At 40.9% G+C, this 27,871-nt stretch overlaps 1 protein-coding gene across 1 annotated transcript; it reads left to right on the top strand.

The window, feature by feature from the left end:
• FAM76A (family with sequence similarity 76 member A) lies at positions 1-27,058 on the top strand. Its single transcript, XM_077898904.1, has 9 exons — positions 1-461; positions 1,743-1,807; positions 5,317-5,371; positions 6,302-6,454; positions 9,665-9,819; positions 15,255-15,341; positions 21,310-21,445; positions 24,146-24,247; positions 24,766-27,058. Exons 1-9 carry the CDS (start codon positions 381-383, stop codon positions 24,850-24,852), a joined length of 921 nt encoding a protein of 306 aa, XP_077755030.1. The 5' UTR covers positions 1-380; the 3' UTR covers positions 24,853-27,058.
• Positions 27,059-27,871: the final 813 nt, after the last annotated feature.

Raw genomic sequence — 27,871 nt, 5'->3', positions numbered from 1 at the left:
ACAAAGAGCGAGGTGGGCGGAGCCTGGGCGCTTCCGAGGTCCCGGGCGGGAGAAGGTACCTCCTAGTGGCGCCCCCGCGTGACTGCGCTTTACATAATCGAGGCCGCGCGCGTCAGAAGTGGCGTACTCCAGTCCCGACCCAATCAGGGGTGTCATAACCTCTGTGTTCCGCCCCTTCGTGCTTGATGGACGTCGAGGTGAACCAGTGACCGGGCGAAGAGCGCCGCCGCGCCCGCCCTGATCCGCCCGCACTCGCCGGCCCGCCCGCCCGCCGCAGCCGCAGCCTGCCGCCGCCGCCGCCGCCGCCAGCTTGTCCCTCAGACTGTCAGATAAAGCGGCGGGCCGGGCCGGCTGGGCGGTGAGCGCGGCCCGGGCGGGACATGGCGGCGCTCTACGCCTGCACCAAGTGCCACCAGCGCTTCCCCTTCGAGGCGCTGTCTCAGGGGCAGCAGCTGTGCAAGGTGCGCGGGCTGGGGCGGCGGCCGGGAACTGGGACGCTGGAGGCGCGGCCCGGAGCCCCCTGTTCTGCGGGGCCGTTCGGCGGGGTCCCCCGGGCAGGGCGTGGCAGGCCCGCCTAGCTGAGGCGCCTCACCCGCTCCGCTGGGGGCCAGCGGGGCACGTGGGGACTCCCGGGCCCCCGCGGCCGGCGTGTCCGGCTGCTTAGCAACCGCGAGGGGATTGTTCTCGGACCCCTTGAGGTCCCGAGAGCGGACAGCGGGTCCTCTGCTCGCCCCCGACCAGCCACACCGAGATCCATCCTGGGCTGGCTTCGCCGCCGCTGGTTGCAGACCGAGGGACCCCCTGCCCCGCCGGGAACTGAACTCCAGAGTTGGGTGCTGCCTGGGAGGAGAGTCTCCCAACTCGGGCGCCTCGCGGGCACTTTCCAGCCAGTCTCAGAGTTGGAGGTGGCGAGGCTTTATAGAAAAGCCCCACAGCGAAGCGTACAAAGCAAAAGGATTTTTCAGCATCCAGTTGATGACCTTCGCCCCTGGCCCTAACCAACTACTCTTCACTTTTTATTCCTGAAGGTCCAAGTTCTTTTTATCGTTTGAGTTGCTTCATCCTGCTTTGCCTATTTAATAGAAGTGCTGTGAGGCGACAGTTTAAAGTCACCAACCCGGCCTGAGAGTGATTTTGAGATAGTCCCAGATAATCCAGTTTGTGACTCTGATAGGGGTAACTCATCACTGTATGTCACTATTGCCTCAAATGGCCATGATTTTGTCACTGTTTACCCTGTAGGAGAGCTCAGATTTTATATGATTAAAATATATATATATATATATATATATATATATATATATGGCTTTTTTAGGCCATATATATATATATATATATATTTGAAATATATATATTGATTTTAAGGAACTTTGTTATAGGTAAGCAATAATGGTTTTAATTTAGCATTTTCATTTCACAAGTGAACCTGTTCAAAAAATCAAACAGTGCAAGTGGCAGAACCAGAACTAGAATCTGGGGCTTCTGATTTCTTGTCTGAGGCTTATTCATACATACTTTTGTTTTATAGTTTATGACTAGTTCCATATAAATTCTCAATTCTCACATCAGTGCAGCCTAGTAATGCCAATATGACAGAAGAGAAAAATAAGGCCCAGAAAGTTCAAGTGACTCACTCAAGCACAGTGGATATGCTGGGAATAGTACCTAGGTCTTCTGCCTCCTACTGAAGGCTGTTGTCATTTCTGACTGCCTTTTAAAATTATATCCTCATTTCATTTCAGGAATGTCGGATTGCACACCCTGTTGTGAAGTGCACCTACTGTAGAACTGAGTACCAGCAAGAGAGGTACAGTTTTTATTGACCATGAAGATGTTAGTTAATAGGCTTTTTCCTCTTAAAATCTGTAATTAGCTGCTTTTCAATGGACAGATGTGTAATTGATTGCATTATACACAGATTCTGCAGTTTTTCATTATAACACATTGACAAATACAAAATACACATATTGTTCCCTAGTTCTCCATTGATTGCTTAAATTTTTAAAGTTATCTTTTTTTTCAGATCCTTGATCATTTTACATTGTGTATATAATCTTTATGACACTAAGAAACCACAACAGTAAAATATGAGTCTCCTGTTTCAGTATGTTTATATTCAGAGCTCCAAGAATTTATAAGCCAAAAGAAGATACTTTTGGAAATGTGACAATTGTTTTTTTTTTAATATTTTATTTATTTATTCATGAGAGACACAGAAGGAGAGAGGAAGAGACTTAGGCAGAGGGAGAAGCAGGCTCCATGCAGGGAGCCTGATGTGGGACTCGATCCCAGAACCAAAGGCAGAGGTTCAACCACTGAGCCACCCAGGCGTCCCAGAAATGTGACAATTGTGATAAAGGGTTTGTGAGCCCTAGTCACACTTGAAACTCATTTGCCTGATGTAAATCTCATTTTTAAAAATGTGAAAAACATTTAGGTGTGAGTAAACACAAATCTTTGGAAGACTTTCAATAGCAGCAAAGTAATTTATTGGTACAGTAAGTTCTGTGGGACTGCAACTGTAAATAAGTTCCTTAACTCAGGGTGAGACCTATTTGCTGGCTCACACATAGACCTAGAAACCTAGTTTTAATCAGTCTTATTTCAGTTCCAGGAACATTTTCCCCAACATTTTATTATGGATGTTTTCAAACCAGAAAAGGTTGAAAGAATTAGGCAGTAAACACTCATATACTCACCACTTAGATTCTACAATTTACATTTACTGTATTTGCATCTACGCATCAGTGTATTAACTTGTTTGTGATGCATTTTAAAGTTGTGGACATCAGTATATTTGATCCTAAGCAGTAAGCGTGCATATCACCAATGAAGTCTGATATTTGTTTATAGTTCATTTTTTTAGAGGTAAAATTTGCACACAGTGAAATGCTCAAATCTTGAGTACATCATTTGATGAGTTCTGCAAACAGTATACATCTGTATAACCCCAACCCCTTTCAAATGTAGAATATTACCATCACCCTCAGAGAATCTTCTCATCCCTCGTCCCACTCAATCCCTACCCTTCTTGCCTTTCCCATACAGCTACGGTTCTGATTTTCCTTTCCACCATAGATCAGTTTTACCTGTTCTAGCACTTCATAGAAATGGAAACATACAGGGCATACTCTAACAGCATACTCTAGAAGTTTTAGATTTTACATTTGGGTCTATGATCCATATTGAATTTATTTTTGGGTGTGGGGTGTGACGTGAAGTTTAACCATTAATTCACACCACATTTAAAAATTGATTGAAGAAGAGGGCACCTGGCTGGGTCAGTTGGTGGAGCATGCAACTCTTAATCTCCAGGTTGTAAGTTTGAGCCCCATCTTGGGTATAGAGATTACTTTAAAAAATTAAATTAAAAAAATGGATTCAAGATGGATCATAGAAATAGTTTTTTTTTTTTTTTTTAAATTTCAGGAGTGTGTGTGTGTGTGTGTGTGTGTATCCCACTTCTTCAGTAATAAATGTAAGTATAAACCAAAATGTTCAACATCACAGAATCACTGAAGTGAATCTTCTTTCTAAAAGAGCGTCCTTTAGGTGGCTCAGTTGGTTAAGCATCTGACTTCGGCTCAGGTCATGATCCCAGGTTCTGGGATGGAGCCCTGCATCATGCTCCCTGCTCAGTGGGGAGTCTGCCCCTCCCTCTGCTTATGCTCGCTCTCTCTCTCTCTCTCTCTCTCTCTCTCTCACATGCTCTCTTTCTCTCAAATAAATATTGAAATATTTATTGAATAAATAATGAAATCTTTTTTTAAAAAAGTTTCCTTTAAATACACTGCACTTTTTGTACTGCCTTTTTTTTTTCTCTAAGATTTATTTATTTATTCATGAGAGATAGAGGCAGAGACACAGGCAGAGGGAGAAGCAGGCTCCTTGCAGGGACTCCGATGCGGAATTCAATCCCGGATCCCGGGATCACAACCTGAGCCGAAGGCAGGCGCCCAACCACGGAGCCACCCAGGTGTCCCTTTGTACTGCCTCTTTAAAATGGTAGAAAATAGAAAATTGCCCTGGAAACTATTTCGTTTGAATATTTCATTTTATTTAAATATTTTCTACTTTGCGGTTTTTCTTTGTTTTAACTTTATGGTCACTTTTATAGGACTTTATGAGAAAATAATCACAAAATAGCTAATAGACTGGATTTTTATGTGATTTTATTTTCAGCCCCAGAATATTGTTTATTGTTGCACATCAAGCATTTGTGAAGAATTAGACTTTGTTTGAAGATGATTTTTTTCCCCAAGGCAGTTTATCAGTTTTGATATTTATTTAGGTCATGTTATGACCTCTGGACCTTCACAAGACAGAAGATGTTTTTATTTTTGTCAGTGCTTAGTTCTTAGAGAAATTGGAAATATTGACAAAATATTTGGTCATAGCATCTATTTCCTCACATCTGGGATTTTCCTATGCTTTTCCTTACAGAGGAGAGTGTAGACAGATTAAGGTCAACATAGATAGAATTACTAACTTTGTATTCCAAACATATATTATATTTTATTTCTCACCTCAGGTTTCTCAGATGTTTATCCAAATTGAGAATTACTGCTAGTCCATTTCAGTCTAACATAATATTCTTTTGAGAGTTGTGTCCATATTTGATCATTTTGTTTAGTAATACTTGGAGATGTGATAATCAGAAATAACTCACCACTTGGGATCCCTGGGTGGCTCAGGAGTTTAGCGCCTGCCTTCGGCTCAGGGCATGATCCTGGGGTCCCAGGATTGAATCCCACATTGGGCTTCCTGCATGGAGCCTGCTTCTCCCTCTGCCTGTATCTCTGCCGCTCTCTCTCTGTCTCTGTTTCTCATGAATAAATAAGTAAAATCTTTAGGAAAAAAAAACACCATTTTTTTTTTAAGATTTTATTTATTCATGAGAGACACACAGAAAGAGAGAGAGAGATGCAGAGACCCAGCCAGAGGGAGAAACAGGCTCCTTGCAGGGAGCCTGATGTGGGACTTGATCCCAGGTCTCCAGGATCACGCCCTGGGCCGAAGGCGGCGCTAAACTGCTGAGCCACCCGGGCTGTCCCATAACTCACCATTTTAATGAAAGTCTCATTTTATCTGAGCTAATAAACTTAATAACCTGGATAATTAATAAAAGAGTTAGTGGCCAGATACTCAACCTTCAGTTAACCAAGTATCCAGACCACATATCTCCTTGGCACTTAGCAATGAGTAAATTCTGTGGGCTTAAGGAGGAATCAGTTTTCAGATGTTGTAAGTAAAACAAGTTTTTTTTCTTATAAAAGCCTCTTTTTTTAAAAAAAGTGTCTCTTTTTTCCTTAACAGTAAAACCAATACAATATGCAAGAAATGTGCTCAGAATGTGCAGTTATATGGAACGGTAAGTAGAGTTTCTCTGTACTGAACAATGAATACTCAGGCCTCTTGGAACCTTACATTATGTGGATTATTAATGTAATTATAATATCTTTAGTAGAACTGGTTATGGGTAAATATTTTCTCAGAGTTTATTTAGTGTTTGAGCTTTTAAGCTTAGCTAATACTTCAGATTGAGTTGTTCTGTGTTTATGGTCATGATGGCAAGATTCTCATCATAATTTTCTTTTTTTTTTTTTTTAATTTTTTTTTTTATTTATTTATGATAGTCACAGAGAGAGAGAGAGAGAGGCAGAGACATAGGCAGAGGGAGAAGCAGGCTCCATGCACTGGGAGCCCGATGTGGGATTCGATCCCGGGTCTCCAGGATCGCGCCCTGGGCCAAGGGCAGGCGCCAAACCGCTGCGCCACCCAGGGATCCCCGTCATCATAATTTTCTTTGAGAGCTTCAGTAATCAGTATGAAAAGAAGAGTCCAAAGATGGATCTTACAATGTGACCTCTTTGTTTGGTAGCAGTTGACTATTCATTTTGATGAATGGATTTTTTTTCGTCTCTCAGTGTTAGGATTCTGGATACTATGTCCTTCCAGGCATTCTCCTAACCTATAATAAAATGATAATGGCAAAATGGCCTTTTGAGAAATTTGGAAGCACATGCTGATTTCTTCAAAGCATGGGTTCTGTTGAGTTTCTTATAGAAGTCCCAGTGTATACACTAATGGGATTTTGTTATTTTTTTGTTTGTTTTAAAATCAATAGCTGTGCAGAAAAACACTTTAAATAGTGTTAGGAATTTGATTGGTATAGAAGGAAATGTATGAAGTTGGGAATACATTTTTACAGTGACTAATGAACTGTGTAATAGGAATTATTGCTTTTAAAAATGCACTCATATTTTATAATGTACTTAGTTGACCTTTTTTTCTCTTTAAGCCCAAACCTTGTCAGTACTGCAACATAATTGCAGCATTTATTGGCAACAAATGCCAGCGATGCACGAATTCAGAGAAGAAGTATGGACCACCATATTCATGTGAACAGTGTAAACAACAGTGTGCATTTGACAGGAAAGATGATAGAAAGAAGGTAAATCTCTGTTTCTGTTGATTTTTTTTTTTTTTTTTTTTTTTTTTTGTCTTTCAGAGAAATTAAGGTGGGTCACTTGTGTCAAACAGCGGTGCCTGTTGGGCTCAGTTGGTGGAACATGACTCTGGATCTTGGGATTATGGGTTTGAGCCCCATGTTGGGTGTAAAGATTTCTTAAAAATAAAATCTTTAAAAAGGGGGGGTGGGGTACCTGGGTGACTTAGTTGAGCATCTGGCTCTTAATCTCAGCTCAGGTCTTGATCTCAGGGTTATGAGTTCAAGCCCCATGTTAGGCTCCATGCTGGATGTGGAGCCTACTTAAAGCCTACTTAAGGGATCCCTGGGTGGCGCAGCGGTTTGGCGCTTGCCCTTGGCCCAGGGCGCGATCCTGGAGACCCGGGATCGAATCCCACGTCGGGCTCCCGGTGCATGGAGCCTGCTTCTCCCTCTGCCTATGCCTCTGCCTCTCTCTCTTCTCTCTGTGTGACTATCATAAATAAATAAAATTAAAAAAAAAAAAAAAAAAAGCCTACTTAAAAAAAAAAAAAAAAAAGACCTATAATAGAGAATTCTCAGTTCTTCTAGTTTTTATTGACCTTGAAGATTTTCAGCCTTTGTTTTCTTCATTTACCAAATGTGGACAATTATATTCTTTTTTTAAAAAAAATTTAAATTCTTTATATTTTTAAAAAATATCTATGTTTATGTTTAAGTATTTATTTAATATCCCATATAAGTGAAGTGGTGATTCACAGAATTTTATTTGATTCTATAAAGGAGAGATTGTGACTTAAGCAAGATACATTACCAATTTCACTATATGACTCTTTAAATGTTTCTATCTGTTGGGGATCCCTGGGTGGTGCAGTGGTTTGGCGCCTGCCTTTGGCCCAGGGCGCGATCCTGGAGACCCGGGATCGAGTCCCACGTCAGGCTCCCGGTGCGTGGAGCCTGCTTCTCCCTCTGCCTGTATCTCTGCCTCTCTCTCTCTCTCTGTATGACTATCATAAATAAAAATAATAAAAAAAAAATTTAAAAAAATGTTTCTATCTGTTGAAGTTAAAAATCACAAGATGACATAGAGGAGAGCCCTATGTGGAGTGATGATGATATGTTGGTGGAATAAAAGTGATATAGATTTGTTCTGTTAAAAACCCTCCAGTATAAAACCCAAACCTCTTTCCTGGCCTGCATGGCCCACACCTGCCTCTCAGTTTCATCTGACATCACATCTCCCACCCCTTGCCTATTTCGGCCACACTGGCTATCTTTCAGCCCTTCAGGTGTGCCAGTGTCATTCCCACCTTTGTGCTAGCTGTCATTTTGCCTGATAACATCATTTTCTAAAGCATCTTAATTGGTTTCTCAAACTCAGATGCCACTTCTTCACAGAGACCCTTACTAACTTACTCACCCCTTGTTATATTGCCTTCATAGCATGTAACATTGTGAGAAATTATCTTGTTTATTTGCTTCTATGTTTGTCCACCTGCACTAGAACATGAGCTCTTTGTCCATCTTGTTCTTTGCCACATTTCCAGTGATCTGGCACATAGAGAGTGCCCCCCTTGTATTATAGTATATAAATTATGTAAACAAATTTATACATGCATATTTAGATTGATAAGAGTGATACTTTTATTGAGAACTATTTCCTCTCCCTTTTAGTTGTTTTACCAAACATGGCCAAAATGTTAATCTGAAATATATCTCCAACTTGCTGTTATTTATTGTGAAAATTTGTACTTCTACTTTTTGAAAAGTGACTGAGGGAAGCCTGGATGGCTCAGTGGTTTAGCGCCGCCTTCGGCCCAGGACGTGATCCTGGAGTTCCTGGATCGAGTCCTGCGTTGGGCTCCCTGCATGGAGCCTGCTTCTCCCTCTCCCTGTCTCTGTCTCTCTCTCTTTCTGTGTCTCTCATGAATAAATAGATAAAATCTTAAAAAAAAAAAGGAAAAAGTGATTATTTTATATATTTTTATTTTTATTTTTTTTTAATTTTTATTTATGATAGAGAGAGAGCGAGAGAGGCAGAGACACAGGCAGAGGGAGAAGCAGGCTCCATGCACTGGGAGCCCGACGTGGGATTCGATCCCGGGTCTCCAGGATCGCGCCCTGGGCGGAAGGCAGGCGCTAAACCGCTGCGCCACCCAGGGATCCCCTATATTTTTAAATTTGAGGTATAATTGACATACACTAGCTTCATATATATAGCATAATGATTCAATATTTGTATGTATTGGAAATTGATCACCACAATAAATCCAGTTTACATCTATCACTATACACAGTTATAGAATTGCTTTTCTTGTGATGAAAACTTTTAAGATTTACTCTCTTAGCAACTTTCAAATATGCAATATAGTATTATTAACTATAGTCATCATACTGTATATTATAATCATTTTGTAAGTAGATATTTATACCTTTTCACTACTTTCACTCATTTCACCTATGTCCCACTCTCCACCCCTGGCAACTATCAATTTGTTCTCTTCAATAAATATTCTTTTAATGAAAGAATATAGTACAGAAACTTTTTCAGTGTCCAGAGGAACTCTTTGGAGATGCTTAGGCTCACAAGAGCCGATTCTTGCTAACCATATTCATTAATTTACAATGACTCTGCAATGATCAGAATACTTTTTTTTAAAGATTTTATTTATTCATGAGAGACAGACAGAGAGAGAGGCAGAGACACAGGCAGAGGGAGAAGCAGGCTCCATGCAGGGAGCCTGATGCGGGACTTGATCCCAGGACTCCAGGATCACACCCTGGGCTGAAGGCAGATGTTAAACCTCTGAGCCACCCAGGGATCCCGGATGATCAGAATACTCCTGCCTGACAACCAGAGCACCTTTCCCCTGAATCTGAAAAGCTGTTTTAGGAATCAGGAGGTAGCATATTATAATCATTGGAATATAAACTTTGCAATCCCATAGGCCTGGGCTAGCAAAATGATCCTGGGCAAGTTACTTACTTTTATTATGCATCAATTTCATAATTTTTCCAGTGGGAAATAACAGTAACTGCTTCACAGGACATAGGGAGATTTAATTGAGGTAGAAGACTTGCCTAAGTTCACATACCACATAAATGACAGAATTGGGACTTAACCCAGAGGTTCTAACTCCCAATACCTATATTCTGTAGTACCGATGTACTACATTCCCTCTTCTTTATCTTTATCTTTGTCTCTTTGTCTCTCAGGTAGATGGGAAATTGCTGTGTTGGCTGTGCACACTTTCATACAAACGGGTCCTTCAAAAGACCAAAGAGCAGAGGAAACATCTGAGCAGCTCTTCCCGTGCCAGCCACCAGGAGAAGGAACAGTATCGACTGAGTGGTGGCAGCCATTATAACAGGTAACCCCAAGATGCGTAAGATGGGGCTAGAGGTACTGGTTGGTCGGATAGAAACACAATTAGCCGGGATGATACCATTTGGTGTACATTTTCCTAGTCTTTTCTCTCTAGTTACTAGCCTTAGGAGGAATCTCCTTTACCGTAATTTACAGTTCATGTGTCTTCCAAGCGCCAGTGAGATTCATAAGGTATCAGGATTTCCTGACTTGGTTTGTATTGTGTCTAAAAAGTTTATGGAACTTGTTCTACTTTCCCTGTGATGTTCTCCTCACCCTTGGAGTGGGTTATCTCCTTAGAGGATTGGACATTTCACTTTCTGAGGGATGCAGCTTTTTTTTTTTTTTTTGAAGATTTTATTTATTTATTCGTGAGAGACAGAGAGTGAGAGAGAGAGAGAGAGAGAGAGAGAGGCAGAGACACAGACAGAGGAGAAGCAGGCTCCATGCAGGAAGCCTGATGTGGGACTCGATCCCAGGATTCCAGGGTCACACCCTCGGCCGAAGGCAGGCGCCAAACTGCTGAGCCACCCAGGGATCCCCTGTATGCAGCCTTTTTTTTTTTTTTTTTTTTTTTTAATTTTTATTTATTTATGATAGTTACAGAGAGAGAGAGAGAGGCAGAGACACAGGCAGAGAGAGAAGCAGGCTCCATGCACCGGGAGCCCGACGTGGGATTCGATCCCGGGTCCCCAGGATCGCGCCCTGGGCCAAAGGCAGGCGCCAAACCGCTGCGCCACCCAGGGATCCCTGTATGCAGCTTTTTTAATGCACATTTGGCCAGGAGGTTAATGTTCTAGGTTTGTCCTGATGAGATCTAGTCAAAAAGATGTCCTTTCATTGCAGTCTTAGCTTCCTTTCAGAGTATCTGAAGTTTTTGTTAAGAGTTTTGGCTCTGAATTGAATCCCAACTCTACCAGGTTCTCTGTGTGGGATCTTGGGCAAGCTTTTTCATCTGTAAAATAGGGAAATAAGAATATCACCTGATAGAATTGTTGTGAAGATAAATTATATAGTGCGTGCATAGTGGTTAGTTTTATCACTGGCATAAAGGAAGCATTCAGTATATTTTAGTTACTGTTTGTTATTGTTACCATTATGATTTTGTTTGTTCATTTAGCAAACATTATTAAGTACTCCCATGGGCCAGGGATTCTGCTAGGAAGGCAGAGATGAATAAAAGAATCATGCTGCTTACCAAGAGTATGCAGTCTGGTAGGGAAGACAGGCTTGTAATCAAATCATTGCAATATAATTCAATGAACACCACAGTGGAAACATCAAGATACAGGCATGAGAGGCAGTAGTAATTAACTGCCTTGGGAAGTCAGGCAACAGACAGAGGCTCAGAGAGAGCTCTGAGCTGGTGTTGGAGCTGGATTTTAGGATGAGTTGGAATTGTCAGATGGAATGGGCAGAGGCATCCTAGGCTGAGGGAATAGTGTTTGCAGAGACACGGAGGGCATGAGACCATATGGAACCCTGGGGAACTGCAGTCCTTTTATGTTGCTGGACCTTATGTTTGGGAGCCAGGGAATGGGAGTAAAAGGGATTCTGCAGATGTGTTAAGGAGCATGAACCTGATCCTGTGGTCCATAAAAAAAATAACTCTGATTATTGTAGTGAATACATTGGAAGAAAAAGAGACTGGGGGCTAGTTAAGAAGCTTTTTTTGTAAGAGTCCAGGGTAAGAAATGTTAATATTAGAATCTCAACTCAGGCCATAGCACCACAGGTTAAAGACACAGATTCAGGAAAATAGTTTAGAGGGAAAATTATGAGAAATTTAGGTAATTTGATGAATAGGTAGATGGACCGGAGCTGGGTGAGCAAAGGATAATTCTGAGGTTTTTTTTACTTGGATAAATAGTAGATTCCTAACCGAGAGAGAATATAGGAAGAAGAGAAGTTCAGTTTTAAAAAGTTGATTATGTGGGGCACCTAGGTGGCTTAGTCAGTTAAGTGTCTGACTTCAGCTCAGGTCATGATCCCGGGGTTCTGGGATCGAGCCCCACAAGGGGCTCTCTGCTCAGCTGGGAGCCTGCTTCTCTCTCTCCCTTTGCTCCCCACCCCACCCACTTGTGCTTTCTCTGTCTCTCTCTCAAATAAATAAAATATTTTTTTAAATTAAAAAAATAAAAAGTTGAATTTAGAGGATCAAGAATTATTATTTTGTGGGAGCTCAGCTTAGAACTCAAAAGAAAGATTTGGATATGGCCCATTGGTAGCACATAAGAGTCGGTGGGAATAGAAGTTGTTATAAAGTGTGGATTCCTGCTGCTCTACTCCAGGCTTTAAATTCAATAGAATCTAGGATAGAGGGGATCCCTGGGTGGCGCAGTGGTTTGGCGCCTGCCTTTGGCCCAGGGCGCGATCCTGGAGACCCGGGATCGAGTCCCACATCGGGCTCCTGGAGCATGGAGCCTGCTTCTCCCTCTGCCTATGTCTCTGCCTCTCTCTCTCTCTCTCTCTCTCTCTGTGACTATCATAAATAAATAAATAAATAAATAAATAAAAAAAAAAAAAAAAAAAAAAAAAAGAATCTAGGATAGAGTCCATGAAACCACATTAAGGGAACACCCTTTCCAACCCATGTAAGTAGTTGTTAAAACCACGTTCTTGGATGATATAATTCAAGTTGGAGGCTGAGAACAGAACTCCAGAAGCACTCAAGAGGGATAGAGTATTTGCAAACCATATACCTGATAAAGGGTTAATATAAAAAATATATGAAGAATTCATACAACTCAATAATAAAGTGAATAACCCAATTTAAAAATGGACGGAGGACTTGAATAGACATTTTTCCAAAGAAGACATACAGATAGCCAATAAATGCATGCAAAGGTGCTAAACATCACTAATCATCAAGGAAATGCACATCAAAACCACAATGAGAAATCTCACATCTTTTAGGATGGCTCAGTCGGTAGAGCATGTGACTCTTGATCTGAGTCATGAGTTTGAGTTCCACTTTGGGTGTAGAGATTACTTTAAAAAAAAAAAAAGAAAGGAGGGAAAAGATAAGAAATAACAGATGTTGGTGATGTTGTGGAGAAAGGGAACCCTATATACCATTGGTAGGAATGTAAATTGGTACAGCCATTGTGCAGAATAGTATGATGGTTCCTCAAAAAATTAAAAACAGAACTATCATTTGATCCAATAGTCATTCCTGGGTATATATGCAAAGGAAATGAAATCAGTATCTTGAAGAGATATTTACACCCTATGTTCACTGCACCTTTATTCATAATAGCCAGGAGATGGAAACAATGTAAATGTTCTGCAGTGGTTGAATGGATAAAGAAAATATATTCACCCCCCCCCCCCCACACACACACACACATACTGTGTGGTATCACTTCTACATGAAATCTTTTTAAAAGGCTAATTTCAGGGACGCCTGGGTGGCTCAGAGGTTGGGTGGCTGCCTTTGGCTCAGGTCGTGATCCCAGGATCTGGGATTGAGTCCCACATCGGGCTCCTATGAGGAGCCTACTTCTCCCTCTGCCTGTGTCTCTGCCTCTCTTTCTCTGTCTTTCTCATGAATAAATAAATAAATCTTAAAAAAAAAAAAAAAAGCCAATTTCATGGAAACAGAAACTGGAATGGTGGTTGCCAGGGGCTGAGGAAAGTGGGAAGTGGGGAGGTTAGGTCAAAGGATATATAAACTTTCAGTTATAAGAAGAAAAAGTTCTGGGAATGCCTGGGTGGCTCAGCGGTTGGGTGTCTGCCTTTGGCTCAGTGCATGATTCTGGAGTCCCAGGATCGAGTCCCACATTGGCTTCCTGCGTGGAGCCTGCTTCTCCCTCTTCCTGTGTCTCTGCCTCTCTCTCCGTGTGTCTCTCATGAATAAATAAATAAAATCTTAAAAAAAAGAAAAAGTTCTGAGGATCTAATGTACAGCAGAGTGACATTAATATGGTATTATAGGGACCCCTGGGTGGCTCAGTGGTTGAACATCTGCCTTCGGCTCAGGGCATGATCCCATGGTCCTGGGATCAGGTCCCATATTGGGCTCCTCACAGGGAGCCTGCTTCTTCTGCCTATGTCTCTGCCTCTCTCTGTGTATCTCTCATAAATAAATAAATAAAATATTTTTAAAAATGGTATTATATATTTGAAAATTGCTGAGAGTAGATTGCTATAAAAAACAAGGTAACTGGGATCCCTGGGTGGCGCAGCGGTTTGGCGCCTGCCTTTGGCCCAGGGCGCGGTCCTGGATATCCGGGATCGAATCCCACGTCGGGCTCCCGGAGCATGGAGCCTGCTTCTCCCTCTGCCTGTGTCTCTGCCTCTCTCTCACTGTGTGCCTATCATAAATAAATAAATAAAGTTTAAAAAAAAAAAAAAAAAACCAAGGTAACTGTGTGAGGTGATAGATGTGTTAATTATCTTTTTTTTTTTTTTAAGATTTTATTTATTTATTCATGATAGTCACACAGAGAGAGAGAGAGAGGCAGAGACACAGGCAGAGGGAGAAGCAGGCTCCATGCAGGGAGCCCAACATGGGATTCGATCCCAAGTCTCCAGGATCGCGCCCTGGGCCAAAGGCAGGCACCAAACCGCTGTGCCACCCAGGGATCCCTGTGTTAATTATCTTAATCTTGGTAATCATACCATAGCATATATGTATATCAAACTGTCGTATTACATACCTTACATATATAGTTTGTCAGTTACTCCTCGATGTAGTTGGAAGGGGAGAAGGTTAGCAAGGTCAGTGGTATCAATTATTGAAGAGATCAAGTAAGAAAAGGTCTTACTTGAGGATGAACTCACTGGGGCCAAAATGATTTTTAGTGGTGTTGTGGGACTCATTAGATTCACAGAACTGTAGTGAAGAAGAATTGGACTAGGAGTTCAACCTGGTGTCTAGTCCCAGCTTCACCGTTGATTAGCTGTATATCCTTGGGTAGTTCAGATAACCTTGATGAGCATCAGTTTCTGCAGACTAGAAATAGTACCTTGTATATACCTCACAGAATTGGAGGTGCATATGAATCATTAAATGTAAAAGTACTTTTTAAGGGGTGGCTGGCTCAGTTGGTGGAGTGTGTGACTCTTGATCTCAGGGTTATGAATTTGAGCCACACTTTAGGGATGGATCCTACATAAAATTAAAAAAATTTAAAAATGTTTTAGAAGATTACTTTTTAGCTATAAAGTAGATTATACTTCTTACTAAAATTTTAATAGGTTGTTAATAAAGTAGGTAATATTTAATTAAAGCTAAGAATTTGGGGGGGAGCCTGTGAAAGTGAGCTGCCCATGCACCTATAAGACCTATGAAATCAACACCGTGGTAGATTTTAGTAATCAAGAATAACTGTATGGAAGAGCTATGATATGTTGGTCCCATTTAACAAACTTTTGTTGTGGTGTTTTATAAATCTTTGATTTCTAATGTGTATCTCTCTATTTTTGCATTAAAAGCCAGAAAACACTTTCTACGTCTTCAATTCAAAATGAAATCCCAAAGAAAAAATCCAAGTTTGAGTCAATCACAACTAATGGAGACAGGTAAGCCAGTTGGTGTGTGTACATCCTTCCATTTGAGGTGCTGCATATACAGTTACTGAAACAGGGTATGCCTTGGACCTTATCTAGGATTGTTATTGAGGTTCTGAGGAACATTATTACATTAGCCACTTGATAGCTTATGAATAAGCAGCGCCAATATTGGTTTATAACTCTAATCCTGTCATTAAAAGACAAATACAAATAACTGGATTTAACAGCAACTGAATTCTATTGTCCACAAATAACTCCCCCACACTAATTCTAAGAAGTTAGGAGCTATATGCTTTTTACTTTGATCTGTGCCTGTGGCCTCCTCCAGGCAGGGCAGGAGTTGGTCTTGAGAGGTGGAGCAGTGACAATTTGGAATTAAGGCAGTATTGCTTAGTCTGTGAGTGCAGATACCAAATCAGCAGAGAACAAGATGTATTTAAATATTTTTACTTATTTTTAAACCTGTTTAAATGTATATTTTTATTTGTTGCTTTCCCTTCTCCGTCTGAGCAATGCTTTCTCTTGTAAGCTACTTTATCCCAATATCTAGAGTGCCCCATCCATGTTGGTGCAGTGACTGCTTCCCAACCAAGTCTTGGGGCCACCCATTTTTCTGTTTCTGCATCCCAGGCCCAGTGAGACACTGACATACTCTCCCCGAAAATCCTTGGAATCATCTCCATTCTGAAAACTCCCAGTGTCAGTTCTCCTTCCCAGCCAGTGGTAGGTATGGGAGTAGAGTAGCACATAGGCTTACCAGGGCTTTTGTTTAGGGGAGCACAGAGCACCTGTGAAATTTATTCTTTCCTATTACCTTTTTTATTAACTTGCTTTCAGATTCAGCAAGGTTTGTTTCTTTCTTCTTTCTTTCTTTCTTTCTTTTTTTTTTAAGATTTATTGATTTATTTGAGAGAGAGAGTGTGAAGTGAGGAGGGGCGGAGGGAGAAAATCTTCAAGCAGATTTCCCACTAAGCACAGGGCCAACACAAGACTCAATCCCAAAACCCCTGAGATCATGACCTGAGCCAAAACCAAGTCATGTGCTTAACCGACTGAGCCACCCAGTCACCACTACAAGGTCTTTTTATCCTCTAGTATCATTGATTTGTATTTCTTGAAATGAACCTTCTGGAAATGTTGGACAAATTATGAATTATGTATTCAAATTATATTGGGGAAGGAACTATGAAGACCATCTTTTCTGGTCAGCTTTAGTGTTCTCTCAGCAGATATTCTGGCCATTATGAAGATTGCCATCACTTCTGCCAGGGTGCATGATCCTCCAAAAACCATGTCTAGGGGTGAACCTTTCTGAGATTCCTGCCTTTGTAGAGGTCTAGGCCAAGACCCAGAGCATTTAGATTCATCATTTCTATTTTGTGCTCATTTATGACCCAGACTGTATATGAATGACCTGAAAAAAACCTTTAGTTGAGCCAATGAGCCCTTAAAGTTTACCTTTGAGCTTTTGTTCTTAAGATACTGCCATTATTCTTGTTGTCTATTGCTTTGGATATACAAAGCTAAACTTAAGTTTTCTTTTTTTTTTGAAGATTTATTTATTTATTCATGAGAGACACAGAGAAAGGCAGAGACATAGGCAGAGGGAGACACAGGCTCCTCACAGGGAGCCCTGTGTGGAGCTCGATCCTGGATCCCTGGATCATGCCCTGAGCCGAAGGCAGATGCTCAACCACTGAGCCACCCACGCGTCTCTGAAAACATTTTTTTTAAAGATTATTTTAGAGAGAGAGTGAGTGTGTGCATACACATAGTGGGAAGTAAAGCGGGAAAGAATCTCGAGCAGACTCCTCACTGAGCATGGAGCTCTGCATGGAGCTGGATTCCACAACCTGAGTGGAAACCAAGAGTGGGGACACCCAACTGACTGAGCCACCCAGGTGCCCCTTACTTTGAAAACATTCTGGCAAGCCTTTTTTTGATGGCCCCCTTTGTAATGTCATGTAAAGCCCTAGTCTTTTTTTTGAGTATCTGTCTTGAATTCACTTCTGTACCAGATGTAAACAGGCTCGCTTCTGAGCGCTCCACTGTAGCTGCCTCCCCATTTTCAGTGCATCACAGTCTACTTTCCTGGCCCCACTTTTAAAATATCCACATATGGGGACGCCTGGGTGGCTCAGCGGTTGAGCATCTGCCTTTGGCTCAGGGTGTGATCCTGGAGTCTGGGGATCGAGTCCCACATCAGGCTTCCTGCATGGAGCCTGCTTCTCCCTCTGCCTGTGTCACTGCCTCTCTCTCTCTCTTTCATGAATGAATAAATAAAATCTTAAAAAAAAAAGAAACATATAAAAATAATATCCACATATGCTCTTTTCTTTGCCCTTGTCATCCCCTCCTGTCTTTTGCAGGCTTCTCCTGACAACTTTCCATTCACCTCGCTGTTCTCCCACATTCTCCTCTCTTAGTTTGTAAGTTTTTTTTTTGTTGTTTTTTTTTAGTTTGTAAGTTTTGAGGCATGTTTGATTTTTTTTTCTCTTCTTTTTACTTCTCCATTAGCCTTCCGTATCATACAGGAAGAATGCATCGCTTTAGGTTGGTTTTCTTTTTTTTTTTAATATTTTATTATTTGAGAGAGAGAGCATATATGAGCAGGGGGTGGGGCAGAAGGAGAGGGAGAAAAAGAAGCAGATTCCACAGTAGCATGGAGCCTGACATGGGGCTTGATCCTAGGACCCTGAGATCATGCATGACCTGAGCTGAAGTCAGATGCTTAACCAATTGAGCTACCCAGGCACCCCTAGGTTTTTTAATAAAACCTTTAATTGAATAGTTTTATTTAATTTTTTAAAGATTTTTATTTATTTATTCAGGGGGCAGAGGGTCCAGAGGGAGAGAGTCCTAAGCAGACTCTGCATTGAGTGCAGACTTTGACATAGGGCTCAATCTCATGACCCCGAGATCAGGACCTGAGCTGAAACTAAGAGTCAGACACCCAACCAGCTGTGCCACCCAGGTACCTCTTGAATAGTTTTGTACTTCTAAAATGGGTTTTTGCCTTTTTTTTTTTTTTTTAAGTATCTTGCAGAATTCATAGCCTCCCTCTCATATATTCTAGTTTGTTACATTGTAGGAAAAACTTCAATTTGAGGAAAATCTGAGTTCATTTCTATCTTTCCTTACCAGAGAAAATATACCAGCTACTTTTTTTGTTTGTTCTGTTGATGATAATAAAGCACTCTCAACAATGGGACGCCCAGGCTCACCTTGTGGTTTATTGTTTCTAAAGGACATTCCTTTCCTTTCCTCATAGTTTTTTAAAATTTTATTTATTTATTCATGAGAGACAGAGAGAGAGAGAAAGAGAGAGAGGCAGAGACACAGGCAGAGGGAGAAGCAGGCTCCATGCAGGGAGCCTGACGTGGGACTTGATCCTGGGTCTCCAGGATCAGGCCCTGGGCTGAAGGTGGCGCTAAACTGCTGAGCCTCCTGGGCTGCCTAGATTTTATTTTAAATAATCTCGGGATCCCTGGGTGGTGCAGCGGTTTGGCGCCTGCCTTGGGCCCAGGGCGCGATCCTGGAGACCTAGGATCGAATCCCACGTCAGGCTCCCAGTGCATGGAGCCTGCTTCTCCCTCTGCCTGTCTCTGCCTCTCTCTCTCTCTCTGTGTGACTATCATAAATTAAAAAAAAAAAAAAAAATTAAATAAATAAATAAATAAATAAATAAATAATCTCTACACCCAGTGTGGCGCTTGAACTCTCAACCCCAAGATCAAGTCACATGTTCCACTGTCTGAGCCAACCAGGCACCCCTCTTCATTGTTTTATTTCATTCTGCATTTGAAGTATGCCTGAAAGATTAGCCTTACTTTGTGTGGTCTTTGAGGTCTTATATTAAAAGGTTTGGAAAAGACAAGAAGCTTCCTAGAGAAATAGTGAGTTCCTTCTCATTAGAGATACTTGGAAAGAGACTGAATCTGATTTTCTGCCTTGATAATCTAGCCATCTGCTTTCATTTGCTTTCCAGAAAAAAAAAAAAAAAAAAAAAAAAAAAGCTTAGAAAGTTAGAAAGGTCAGGCCGTAACATAGGATAAACACAACTGGTCTTGTCAGTAACATATTGGTATGGAAAGAATCCTCTCAAGAAGCAAATAGAGAAGGGCATTTTTGGGACCCCAAGATTTATACTACCCCATTACTCCGTTTCATTTTCATTCTGGTTATGGGTTTAAGTAAATTCTTTTGGATTGAGGGAAGAAAGTCCCTTGGCAGGTATTGAAATTGGTGGAGACTTTGATGGGTTCCTTCAGTATTTTCTCCTGCGTGCCTTGTTTTATTATATGACATTTATTACTTTTTGTCACCCAGTAATTCTGGACATTCATCATTTATGAAAGCACTGGTACATTCTTCTGACATTCTCCTCGTGTGCTTCATGTATACCGAGAGAGAATATTCTTTTTTTTTTTTTTTTTTTTAAGATTTTATTTATTCATGAGACACAGAGAGAGGCAGAAACAGGCAGAGGGACCCTGATGCAAGACTCAGTCCCAGGACCCTGGGATCACGACTTGAATCGAAGGCAGACGCTAAACCAATGAGCCACCCAGGCATCCCAAGAGAGAATATTCTTATCAACGGACTGTGTCTTCTAGTCATAGAAATGTTTGGTAACTATGAGGATGTCCAGTGATTCCGCTTGCTCTTTTGAGTTTCTACCTAAATAGAGAAGTACTGGTTATTAGATATAGTTCAAGAAGTAGGAACGAACCAACAGCAAGGGGGAACTAGAGTCATTGCTATATTGATATAGGGAGCTGGGAATTAATATTCCAGTGTCTGCTTAGGAAAAACAGGTTTGTGTTTTACTTTAAAGGTTGCCCTGGGAAGAGTAAGAACCACCTTTGGGAAGACTCTGGACACTGACAGTATATGACTTTCATGGCAATGATTCCTTAACTTGTTTTGAGTTTAAGACATCTCTGACCAACCGGGAAAGCTATGGAGTTTCACCCTAAAAACCACTCATTATATGTATACACTGAATTATATGTACAATTTCAGGGGTTTACAGGTTAGATTCCCTGGCACTGGGCCTGGTTAGAAGACACTGCTAAAAAGACAGAGTTCACTTGGCACTTTGAAAAAATGAAGTGCTCAGGTACTGTTACTGAGAAGAATCTGTTGCAAATCCAGGTTGTGGTGTGACTCTGGGTTTGCCACCTCTTTGTTCCTTTTCTAACTAAATATCACTGAATTCTTGATACTGGAAGTGGTGGTCAACAGGCCAGTTACAGTGTGGGGGAAGTTGGCTTCCTTCCTGTTAATTTAAAAGGGACTGACTGCTCCTGGTATGGAATGCAGTAGGGGTGTGTGTGTGTGTGTGTGTGTGTGTTTATTTATTTGAGAGAGAGAGAAAAAAAATGAGTTGGGAGAGGGACAGAGGGAGAAGTAGACACTCCACTGAGCCAGAAGCCCAACATCAAACACTTAACTGACTGAGCCACCCAGGCACCCCATGCAACAGCTTTTTAGCAGTTGTACCACATCATAAAAGCTTTGGGGCAGAAAATAACCAAAAGATGAGCTCTGTGGGGAGCTCTAAAAGAAAAATACATGAGCTTACAATTGATAACTTATCCAGATTCTAGGGTAATTATTTAATTACAAAAAAATGACTGTTTCACCCATGAATAATTGGGGATTTTCAATGCACCTGAAACAAAATGTCCTTGGCTTTTAGAAAATGCGTTTGTTTTCATCTTGAATGTGAGAGGAGATGCTGCAGAAATGCTATGGGTTTTGATTTGGTTGGTGTAGTTATGATCACCTTGCCTGTACAGTTTAGCAAAGTCTGTTGAGTCTGGCATATATGGAGCATTGTGCTTACCACTGGGAATTCAAATAGTTGTTCTTACCCTTGAGCTTGTAGTCAAGTGGCCTATGGTGTGTCCTCAAGTAGACAAAGGTTTATCCCTCCAAGTTACTATTTTTCCCCCTCTATATTTCTACTCAGCTTTTCCCCAGACCTGGCTCTGGACTCACCAGGCACTGACCACTTTGTCATCATTGCCCAGCTGAAGGAAGAAGTGGCCACTTTGAAGAAGATGCTGCATCAAAAGGATCAAATGATTTTAGAGAAAGAGAAGAAGGTACAGTTTTGTTAATACCTTTCAGGCCAGAATGATGCAAGGGTAAGCATGTGGTGCAATAGGGCACGGTGCTAACTGATGTTTATTTGGTACTGATACCAAATAACTGATATTTATTTGGTACTGACCAATTAAAACGACAGTGCCCCTCTTAATTCACAGTGGGGGCATAACTCACTACTATTCTCAGCATGAGTTGCTTTGGAAGGTTGTAATCAGAAGGTGGTGAATAAGCATGGAGTCGGGACAAGAGGAGGTAGTTATATAATTGGAATTTTTAATGCTCTCAGGCTAAGAGAATCTGATGTCTCCATCTCTATTATTGGGATGACCATATCTGTGGGACACTAATACTCAAAATATGTGGGCCAGGTCTCCCTCCTTCCTGGACAATGTTCAGGTAGGCCTTCCTCCATGACTCTTACATCACTTTGCTTCCATTACTGACAACTCCCTTCCTGAGTGACCCATTCTTTAAACACCTTAGTATCTTCAGTAAAGTCTTACTCTGGTCTAACAGTTATTCTCCCTCTTTAAGGGAATTTTTTAAAATCCTTCTTCTATTCAGGTATATTTATCTTATTGGGTTTGTAAAGAATATCTCATTTTTGTCTTAATATATTAATAACAATAATAGCTAACTTTTATTGGATACTTAACTGTGTACCTAACACTTCTGCATACTTTCCATGTATTAACTCATTTATCCTCATAATAGCCCTTTGAGGGCAGCCCTGGTGGCTCAATGGTTTAGCGCCGCCTTTGGCCCGGGGTGTGGTCCTGGAGACCCGGGATCGAGTTCCACGTTGGGCTCCTGGCGTGGAGCCTGTTTCTCCCTCTGCCTGTGTCTCTGCCTCCCTCTCACTCTCTCTCTCTCTGATGAATAAATAAAATCTTAAAAAAAAATAGCCCTTTGAGAGAGGAATTATTGTTATCATCATGTCATAGATGAAGGGAGCCTCCAATATTTTTCCTCTTAGGCTTCCTTCTCCTAGTTGTGTTTTCTTCCTTGAGGCTGTATGTTTTCTTGCTAGGATTCAATCTGAATGGCTAGCCAAAGGCATTTATAATATTAAAATATTTACATTCATTCTTTCAATCTAATTTCGACCTCATTTTACAGATGAGGAAACAGACCCAAAGATATTAAATGATGTACCAAATCACACAACTAGTAAATGGCAGAACAGAGTAACTCCAGTTTTTCTGACTACTGCTCTTTCTACTAGCCTGTGCTTTCTTCTGCTGGTAAGGTGGAGATTCATGGGGAGAGACCAGTATTCTTTCCACTTTACTACATGACTGTTAGATGAAAGTAGACTTAGGTATATTTTCTTCATGGACTAAGTCAAAATGGCACATAAAAGGATTTTGCAAAATAGAGATAAAATGAACACTTGTTTCTATTACTTTGCGAAGTTTGGGTTTTTAAAAGGGCCAAAAACAAATAGGTTGTTTCTCATCACTTTCAGGATCAAGGTCACACTCCTTGGCTTGGAACATAGGTCCTGCTACCTCATGCCTGGTTATCTGTAGCATCATCACCTGCCACTTTCCATGCTCATTAGTCATTCGAACAAGTTGTTGGTTACCTCAAACCTTCTGGCTACGCCCATATAGTTTCTTTTGCTTGGATGCCCTTCTCCTTGTCTTGTGTGCCAGTTGTACCTCATGTACCTTAAAACTTAGCTCACACATCACTTCTCAACATAGACATCTCTCGGGCAGCCCAGGTGGCTCAGCAGTTTAGCGCCTGCCTTCATCCCAGGGTGTGACCCTGGAGACCCCATATTGAGTCCCACGTCGGGCTCCCTGCATGGAGCCTGCTTCTCCCTCCGCCTGTGCCTCTGCCTCTCTCTCTTTGTCTCCTCTCTGTGTATTCTCATGAATAAATAATAAAATCTAAAAAAACAAAAAACAAAAGCAAAAACCTAGACATCTCTCTTTGCTCCTTGAATAGCATAGTCAATAGAAGAAGGCCTGGGGTTTGAATTCTAGCTCTGCCACTTGATAACATGTATGATCTTGGCCATGTTACTTAACCCTTTCGAAGCCTCAGTTTTCCCATCTATGAAATGGGAAAAATAATATTGCCTCCCCAAAGGTTTATCATAGGATAGAATGAAATAATATAATCAAACAGTTTAGGGCACCTGGCTGGCTCAGTTGGAGGAGCATGCAACTCTTGATCTTGAGGTCGTGAGTTCAAGCTCTATGCTGTGTATAGAGATTACTAAAACAAACAAACAAAAACTACATGTATATATGTATATATAGTATATATTCTCAAACATTTTGCCTAGAATAAGTTAAAAATTCAATAAATGGCAACAGCTGTTATTCTCCTGGCTTCTCTCAAACCGTCGGTCATATTGTATTATAATCACTGATTTTTTGGAGGATTATTGGCATGTATTAAATACATAAAATCTTTAAAACCTGCCAGTGATGAAATATGAGAGATGATATGTCAGGATTTTGTGTAATTTTCAGGAAATCTTTAGAAAAAATAGGATACAGAATCCCCTGGTTTTGATGTAGTTCTGGATCTTCAGGAGAGCCCTGGATTTCATTCATTTGGAAAACCGTTAGTTCTTTGGTATCAGAACATTTTTTGTTGACATTCTCACAAGTGGAGCCATGCACAGAATTGGACACAGATTTCTTCTGGTCACTCTGCCTTTTTTGTTTCCCCCTCAGATCACAGAGTTGAAGGCTGATTTTCAATACCAAGAATCTCAGATGAGAGCCAAAATGAACCAGATGGAGAAAACTCACAAAGAAGTCACAGAGCAATTGCAGGTGAGTCTGCTTATTTTATGTGGTAGCCCTGGTGTATTTAGCTGATTGTGTTTTAAGTGATTATCTTTCAGACTTCTTTATCTCAGGGTATTGACAAATTCACATTAATCCACCTTGTAGCTGTCTTTTATTGTTTCATGGTTGGCTGTATTCTGATCTTTTTCCCTCAAAAAACAGTGGAATTAATAAATGTGTGTTTTGATTTTTGGGTAAGCCAGATGTGATTCCAGATGTCTGGTTTATGAATTCTGTTTATCCAGCATGTGAAGGCACTCTGGTTTGTTTGTGTTCATAAAGCACCCTTTTGTAACAGTGGATCCCAGGAGATTGAAGTGTGCTGATTAGCCTCCAGCAAACACTGTCTTCCCCTGAACCAAGCCCTAGAGCTTTCTGTTGTTTTCTATCTCTAGAACTTGTTCTCTTCCTGACCCTCTACATTGTATGCCTTAGCATCTGCATGAAAAACATGTCCTGTCCTGTTAAAACATCCTTCTTTTTCTGATTTTTTGTTTGTTTAGGCCAAAAACCGAGAACTCCTGAAGCAGGCAGCTGCCTTGTCCAAGAGCAAGAAGTCAGAGAAGTCAGGAGCTATAACTTCTCCATGAGAGACCATAAGGAGGCTTCCAGCCACAGAAAGGGGTTTCCTGGGTTAGGGTTGGTGGCCTGGCTGTTATCTGGGAATTGCAAGCTTTCTTAAGAAATCTCTATTTTATTACAGTTATCCTTCTTTGTGGGATTGCAGTGGGCTGAATGGAAACACCTGGTTCATGCTGTGTCATGACTGCATGCTTGGATGTTTGGGGTTCCAAGCTCTCTGTCTCATACTCTCACTCCTCCCCCCGCCTACCCCCATACTACTCTGTCTCTCTCTTTGGGTACTACTGTGTGTGTGTGTGTGTGTGTGTGTGTGTGTGTGTGTGTGTGTGGTGGTCACTGCTCAGTGTTATGTGCAGAATAATTTTTTTTTTTCTGGTCCATCATTGCATCCTGCCATACCCATGAGCAAATCGTTTGGCATTAATTACATATCACTGCCATCCTCTGAACTTTGAAAACTGCCACCTTAAGACTTGGTACAAGGGAAGAGGCCTTCTCTCTCCAATAAATCTTTTGCTTCAGGGTATACTCTTGGGTTTTTCTCCAGGTATATTATGTATGAACTTTGTACTATGTATAGCCAGAGTTTTATTTATTTTTTAAAAAAAGAAACTTTTTCTTGATAAAGGAATAATGATTAGCCTAGCTTGTTCTTGTAAAAGTGATGCCTCTTTAAAAAAAAAAAAAGGTTCTACTCTCTACCTTTTAGTAAAGGAATAAGACCTTTTCTTGTTACCTTGGAGTCTTAAAAACTGATTGCTGAGGTGAAATAATTCAGTGTATAAGTATGAAGTTAAGTGCCTTTTGGAAGATTTCTTGGAAGAGCATTTAAGAAGATACTTAAGGGAGATTTGAACAGTCTGTCTTTTTAAATAAGGGCAGAAAGAAAGGTTGTCCAGGTTTTACTGGACATTTCCCTCCTCTACCCCTTTCTTGATTGTTTTATGTGACTGATTTTAAATTCTCACACTGCCACTTCTTTTTAAAAAAGAAAAATACCCTTGTATCAGTTGTTATATTGGGCTGTTGTTAGAGAACATTTTTTTTTAATGAGCAGATCAAAATGAGATAATATTTGAACTACAGAGCATTTGGGGAGTCAGTGCAAGCTGCTCAAGTATGGATTCTGAATCTGATTGGGAGAAATAATATCACTGTATCTTCTCCCCACTCCTCCTCACCCACCCCAGCCTGTACACTCCCTGCTTTTAACGGAAATGTATTGAAAACAGGTGCTTGTCAGAAGCAGCTTGGCCTCAGCTAGAATTGTTTGTGTCCTGTTTTCCCTTCTTGACCCAATAGGCACATGGATTTACTTTTCCAGGAGAGGAGATAGATTTACACTTCTAGCCATTCTCTCAGGTCCTCTATGGGATGTTTGTGAAAGAAATGAGAGATGTGTAATGTGCCACGAAACACAGTAAAATCAACTACCTTGAAATTAGTGCACAGGGGAGGGGTACTATGGCTAGAGGTAACCACGAGGGCAGATGACATTTGTACCTCAGTGTACCAAAATTGTAAGCAGTCAGTGTAACGTGCTAGGCATTTCCTAGAGGCAGATGCTTATAATTTATGATGACATTCTCACAAGTGGAGCCATGCACAGAATTGGACAGAGATGTGGAAATAGGTAGCTTCTTTCTGAGAAGAAACAATGGACCATGTTGCTTCAATCTCACTCTAGTGGGGGAGGTCATTTTCCCTTCAAAGCAAGGGAAATGGCAGTGCTAAATAGTTTTGTAACTTTTTGAATGAGAAACTTTTAGGTAAAGATAAACTGTCAGATAATATTTTTCAGATGCATTTACGTTTAACTATGGGGAAATGATTGTGGAAAAATATTAACAGTCATGGTTTTTTGGGTTTTTTTAATTTGGAAGACTTGAGAAATTCTGTTTCATGAAGTGACAATATAAAAACACATACTTAGTTTTATACTAAATCTTTTTTTAAGGTCTTGGCATTTAATATAAAGCAGATTCACACATTTTCTAACTTTCCACAAGTTCCAAAAGGTGAAGGAAGAAACCTCAGTCTTGAAATTTTGGTTTTTAAAAATCATGACACTGTTTTACCATGAAATTGAGTAGCTAACTTTTGGTAACACCTTTTGTTCATTTGTATGTTTGTATAATGGACATTTTGAAACACAGGAATGTTTTGGTTTGTACAAACTTTGAAAAATGTGTGTTAATAAAAATATTGACTCAAGTACAATGGTTCGGTGATTGATTGCTGGTTTACCAATGGACATATCCCATTATGTCCTTCAGCCTAGAAAACATTTTGTCTTGTAGACTTAAACAATTAAAAGCATAACTGTGGCAGCGCCTGAGCGGCTCATTTGGTTGTGAACGCCTTTGGCTCAGATAATAATTCCAGGCTTCTAGGATTGAGCCCTGCCTGCTGCTTCCTTTCCCTCTGCCTGCTGCTCCCCCTGCTCGTATTCTCTCTGTCAAATAAATAATTAAATCTAATAAAAAAATAAGGGGCAGCCCAGGTGGCTCAGCAGTTTAGCACCACCTTCAGCCTGGAGGCCCAGGATCGAGTCCCATGTCGGGCTCCCTGCATGTAGCCTGCTTCTCCTTCTGCCTGTGTCTCTGCCTCTCTCTCTCTCTCTTTCTCTCTCTCTGTCTCTCATGAATAAATAAATAAAATATAAATAAATAAAAGAATAAAAGCTGACCTGTGGTAATAGGGAGTTTCATATCCATCAGAGAATAAACTCATTCTCTTTTTTGTTCTATGATTTTATTTTCCAGTTTAAGTGCTTGCTTTGTTATAAACCCTATGCTAGGCAGTGAAGATACAGAAGTGAAGAAAATTAACAAATTACTGTCCTCATGGGGCTTCCATTTATGAAATACTGGACAACATTGTTCCTTGATTTTGTATTCATTAATTTTTTTTAAGATTTTATTTATTCATGAGAGACGCAGAGAGAGAGTCAGGCAGAGACATAGGCAGAGGGAGAAGCAGGCTCCAATGCAGGGAGCCTGATGTGGGACTCGATCCTGGGACCGT

Source organism: Canis aureus, chromosome 5, assembly GCF_053574225.1.
Source record: "Canis aureus isolate CA01 chromosome 5, VMU_Caureus_v.1.0, whole genome shotgun sequence".
Lineage (NCBI taxonomy): Eukaryota > Metazoa > Chordata > Mammalia > Carnivora > Canidae > Canis > Canis aureus.
Note: the sequence above shows the minus strand (reverse complement) of the source record. Positions and strands in the feature narration are given on the sequence as shown.

Bases quoted from the DNA above. Each gene is read 5' to 3' on its own strand.
- FAM76A (XM_077898904.1), top strand. From the start codon at position 381: ATGGCGGCGCTCTACGCCTGCACCAAGTGCCACCAGCGCTTCCCCTTC. The intron at 6,455-9,664 runs GTAAATCTCTGT...TTTGTCTCTCAG, and splicing joins GGAAAGATGATAGAAAGAAG to GTAGATGGGAAATTGCTGTG. The intron at 21,446-24,145 runs GTACAGTTTTGT...TTTCCCCCTCAG, and splicing joins TTTTAGAGAAAGAGAAGAAG to ATCACAGAGTTGAAGGCTGA.